Here is a 5000-nt window from a genome sequence, read left to right on the forward strand (position 1 = left end):
ATAGAAACGAGTCATCATACACAGACACGAGTCATCAAACACGAGTCATCAAACACAGACACGAGTCATCAAACATGAGTCATCAAACACAGACACGAGTCATCAAACACGAGTCATCAAACATAGAAACGAGTCATCATACACAGACACGAGTCATCAAACACGAGTCATCAAACACAGACACGAGACATCAAACACAGACACGAGTCATCAAACACGAGTCATCAAACATAGAAACGAGTCATCATACACAGACACGAGTCATCAAACACGAGTCATCAAACACAGACACGAGACATCAAACACAGACACGAGTCATCAAACATGAGTCATCAAACACAGACAAGAGTCATCAAACACGAATCATCAAACACAGACAAGAGTCATCAAACACGAATCATCAAACACAGAAACGAGTCATCAAACATGAGTCATCAAACACAGACACGAGTCATCAAACAGACACGAGTCATCAAACAGACACGAGTCATCAAACACAGACAAGAGTCATCAAACACAAACACGAGTCATCAAACACAGACACGAGTCATCAAACAGACACGAGTCATCAAACACAGACACGAGTCATCAAACAGACACGAGTCATCAAACACAGACAAGAGTCATCAAACACAGACATGAGTCATCAAACACAGACAAGAGTCATCAAACACGAGTCAACAAACATAGAAACGAGTCATCATACACAGACACGAGTCATCAAACACGAGTCATCAAACATAGAAACGAGTCATCATACACAGACACGAGTCATCAAACACGAGTCATCAAACACAGACACGAGACATCAAACACAGACACGTCATCAAACATGAGTCATCAAACACAGACAAGAGTCATCAAACACGAATCATCAAACATAGAAACGAGTCATCAAACACGAGTCAAACACAGACAAGAGTCATCAAACACAGACACGAGTCATCAAACACGAATCATCAAACATAGAAACGAGTCATCAAACACAGACACGAGGAATCAAACACAGACACGAGGAATCAAACACAGACACGAGGAATCAAACACAGACACGAGGAATCAAACACAGACTGGTGCCCCTTCAGTTGTGGTACCTTCTTGGCCATGGCCTCTGACTCCTCCGAACTCTCCGTGTTCTTCTCGTAAGCTTTGCCAACCCGGGCCACAAAGTCCTTCACCGTCTCACAAAGAACTCTGCAATGAACCACACAAACACCACCATTACTCAATTACACCCAAGACACGACACAGATGGCTGCGCAGGTGGGTGGGCGTACTTGGCCGAGGAGATAACCACCGAGTGCTGGTCAGAGGTCAGGATCTTGGACAGGTGAGCAGCCACTGAGTCCTCATACGTGAGAATGTGCTGGACCTGGATTAGAGGATGGAAACACTCGAGTCAGAGGAGTCTGTTCGTTGTTCCCGATCTGATTCAGCAAGCACGACACTTTCAAAATAAAATCATGGTGACTTCTGTCAGTGTCAGATCGGCACAAGCTCAGCCACATTCACGGAAACATATCCACTTACTCATCATTAGGTTGCTAGGTAACATTGATCCCTGACTTTAATACTGCTGCCCTGGTTATTGACTATTGTCTTATTGATGATGATCTGATTAACTAATATTAAAACCTGCCAAAGCTGGTCCTGCACAAACCAAAAAAAGCCAGTTTGCTCATAAAGCCTCATCCAAGCATGCGAAGCCTCTGAATACTGTTATACTCTTTGTAAATGGCTTTGGTTTGTCCCACCAGAGGAAAGAATCACAGAAACCCACACACGACCAATGCAGAGGACAATGAGATTGGCCACACCCATTCTTCATCAGAGCAGTGCTGAGGTCTCACCTCAGAGTCATCGCTGCAGTCCTCGGTGACAGTGGATGCAGAGTGTTGCCGTGGAAACTTAGTCTCATAGACCATGATGCTCCACCTGCAACAGGAAGAGAGAAAGGCGTGGTTTACCTGAGCTACAGCCCGGACCCGTAGGTCGTCCCATCCTCGTGTGACATCAGATAACTGGTCACCTGTCAAGCATCTTGGTGCTGGCTCTCTCCAGTTTCTCCAGAATTTGAGGGAGCTGGGTGTCATCGTCGCAGGCCGAACCCCAGCCCAGAACCCGGGCAAGGTCATTCCCGGTCCCCAGAGGAAGAACGCCGAGCTGACACTGAAACACAGAGACACACGGTCAGCGGCGAGCACGGCGGGAGGCAGAGCACGAGTTAACCCGCCAGCTCGTACCTGTTTGTGCAGCGTGAGCATATCGATCTCAGACAGCACCCAGCCAACGCTGCCATCCCCTCCACACACCAGGATCCTGAAGGTATCGAACTTCTGGAACAGCCGCAGACTGCCACACACACACAGAGGTGTGAACTTTCATGTCAAACATACCGTGTGTTACTGTGTTTTTGTCTGTGTGCGTCTGTGTGCGTGTCACCCCAGGTGAGGCCCTCCATTCATCAGGTCAAACACCTGCGCCGGGTTCAGCAGCTGCTTGAAGCGCCGCAGGAACTTCACGCCCTGATTGTCTCCACTTTTAGAGTTAACGAAGACCAACAGAGGACTGGTGCAGGACGGAGGACACGACGCCTTCCAGAAACCTGCACACACACACACACACACACGCTGTTGGTCTGCTGTGGGTTAGTGGGGCACTGGTTTGTGTCGACCTCCTGCAGACAGACGTGGGCGGAGCTGGCTCTGATGCTGCACACATTAACACCTCAGCCGCTTTAACCCGAGAGCCCACCCTGAGGCCCTGTCATATTTCAGCCTGCACAGAACAACATGAGTGGGTCTGCTGCAGTGACCAGTGAGGGTGGCGAGCTTTTTCAACGGTCGTCAGACCACAACTTTATTGGTTTGTATTGGTGTCAAAGGTCATCTTTGTGGGGGAAGTGTCGGCATTCTGACGTCTTCAAAGTTTATGGCACAGAGCTCAACGTTTCTCTGTGAGGAGACTCGATGGTGTGGATGAACCTGCCTGTTACTGAGCACTCTCATCTTTATTGTTTGCTGACTTCATCTTTAATCGCAGTTTGGAGATGTTCTTTCTTGGATACAGCTGTGTTTAGTTCTCTGTCTGTTTTTACCGCCATTTTAATGAAGCTCCAGCACAGACGTACAGGTACAGAGGCGGAGATGTGGCGGTACTGTCCGAGTGGCCGTACCCATCATTCAGGAGAACGCTGACTGTGCAGAGGGTTCACTGAGTGTGTTACTGACATCAGGGGAAATAAGAAGGACCCTGCAGGGTCAGCGTGAGGCTGGGATGGTGATGATGAGGATGTTAGTGATTATAATGGTGATGGTGGGGATGACGGCTGTGTGAGCAGATCTGCAGTGAGTGTGTTTGCCCTGCGGGGGGCAGCGTGGGGCTCAGACTGACAGAAGCAAACTCACCGTCTGAGTCGATGCTGTTGAGCGCCGTCGGAGGGATGACGGACACTTTGCACTGACCAAGGGGACACTTGGAGGACAGCTGCTCCTTACAGCTGGAGTGCACCTGTGGAGACAGCTCACCTGTTCACACATCTGACGTGTGTGTGTGTGTGTGTGTGTGCGTGTGTGCGCGTCTCACCATTGCTTTACACCACAGACACCTCCAGTCCTGCAGCCGCAGCACACTGCCGCACGTTTTATCGCACACGGTGCACTTGGCCGACACCGGCAGGTTTCCCTCCAACCACTGATGAGGCATCGACACCTGAGCACAGAGGTCAAAGGTCAGAGGTGAGCCGTTCCCCGACTCAGAATTGACAGGACATCTGTGCTGTCTCACCCCGTCCTCGTCCTCAATGATGTCCTTCCCGATAGAAGCTAGCGTTGTCCACTTACAGTTGTTGGTGGCTCTGACTGCACAGCGTTTATGAGCCTTAAATTTACACACTGAAACACACACAGACACACACACACACACACACAGACACACACAGACACACACACACACACACACAGACACACACACACACACAGGTCAAATTATCCTGTCAGCTGTCTGCTGATAGCATTCAGCCTCACAGCTTTCCTTTATTTATGTAACAAAGCTTCTATCTGAAGGATGCAGTCCGCCTGCATGCTGATTCACACCCACCTCCACGTGTACACAGGTGGAGGTGGGTGGAGCACACTGAGCTCCAGTGTTGATCAGGACACGCTGCTGCTCAGCACTCCTCACTGCCACAATAACAGCTCTGTGCTCTGCTCGTGTGTGTGTGTGTGTACTTGTTTACCTTCACAGGAGAGGCCGTGTGACGTGACCCCTGACAGAGCCTCCCTGCACACGTTGCAGTACGTGGGTCTGGCGTGGGAGCAGGCGTACCAGTTGTGCATCCCACTGAAGTGGTCCATGCTATACTGGGTGGACTGGGACACACACACACACAGTGAGCAGGCTGTTCAGAGACCAGTCTGTGTACACTGGGATGGTGGTGACGACACTGACCTCATAATTCTGTCTGTTCTGGATGCTGCGCAGCGCCGTCATCCACTCCTCCATTTCCTTCCTGTTGTCTGCACAAAGGATGAGGCGCCGACAGGGCGTGATCACCTGAAACACAGGTACACAGGTGCATACGTCACGGTGCATTCACAGTCCACAGCCAGATGTAGGAGTTTCGGGTGTCACACTTCAAACTTTAATTAACAAGATGTCAAATCATGAGGACGCAGCTGGAAGCTTGAAGCTGCCCTCATAACTCTGTGTGACGTCTTGATCAGCTGCTCTACAATGAAGCTTCTGTTTCCTCAACGACAGAAATAGACCCAACCAAGAAACCCTCATCAGGTATCCAGTGCTCTCACACACACACACACACACTGTGTTGTGTTGGAGTTGGTGCCTCTGTCACTCTGCTCCTCCTCAGGTTGTGTCTCAGGTGTGGTGCATGCTGGGAAACGTGCTCAGACTGCTGCAGGGTCTGATGAGTAGCTACATTCTGACTTGTTCTGGATCAGCTTTGCTCCTGCTGTTGCAGTTTCCTTAACTTTTATTCC

At 49.9% G+C, this 5000-nt stretch overlaps 1 protein-coding gene across 4 annotated transcripts in view; it reads right to left on the reverse strand.

Annotated features, from left to right (window-relative positions):
• The window catches only part of dgkd (diacylglycerol kinase delta), a 24441-nt gene that overhangs the window by 11797 nt on the left and 7644 nt on the right, over positions 1-5000 (reverse strand). For all 4 annotated transcript variants that reach the window (XM_087851369.1, XM_087851368.1, XM_087851371.1 and 1 more), the window contains 11 exons: positions 4450-4554; positions 4238-4370; positions 3787-3893; positions 3586-3711; positions 3408-3510; positions 2443-2605; positions 2244-2352; positions 2030-2169; positions 1851-1935; positions 1278-1372; positions 1095-1194 (listed from right to left, as the gene is read on the reverse strand). In XM_087851369.1, the coding sequence (XP_087707495.1) occupies positions 1095-1194; positions 1278-1372; positions 1851-1935; positions 2030-2169; positions 2244-2352; positions 2443-2605; positions 3408-3510; positions 3586-3711; positions 3787-3893; positions 4238-4370; positions 4450-4554 (1266 nt within the window). The remainder of the gene's footprint in view (positions 1-1094; positions 1195-1277; positions 1373-1850; positions 1936-2029; positions 2170-2243; positions 2353-2442; positions 2606-3407; positions 3511-3585; positions 3712-3786; positions 3894-4237; positions 4371-4449; positions 4555-5000) is intronic.

Source organism: Neolamprologus brichardi, chromosome 14, assembly GCF_056152115.1.
Source record: "Neolamprologus brichardi isolate AB-2024 chromosome 14, ASM5615211v1, whole genome shotgun sequence".
NCBI classification, from domain to species: Eukaryota; Metazoa; Chordata; class Actinopteri; order Cichliformes; family Cichlidae; genus Neolamprologus; species Neolamprologus brichardi.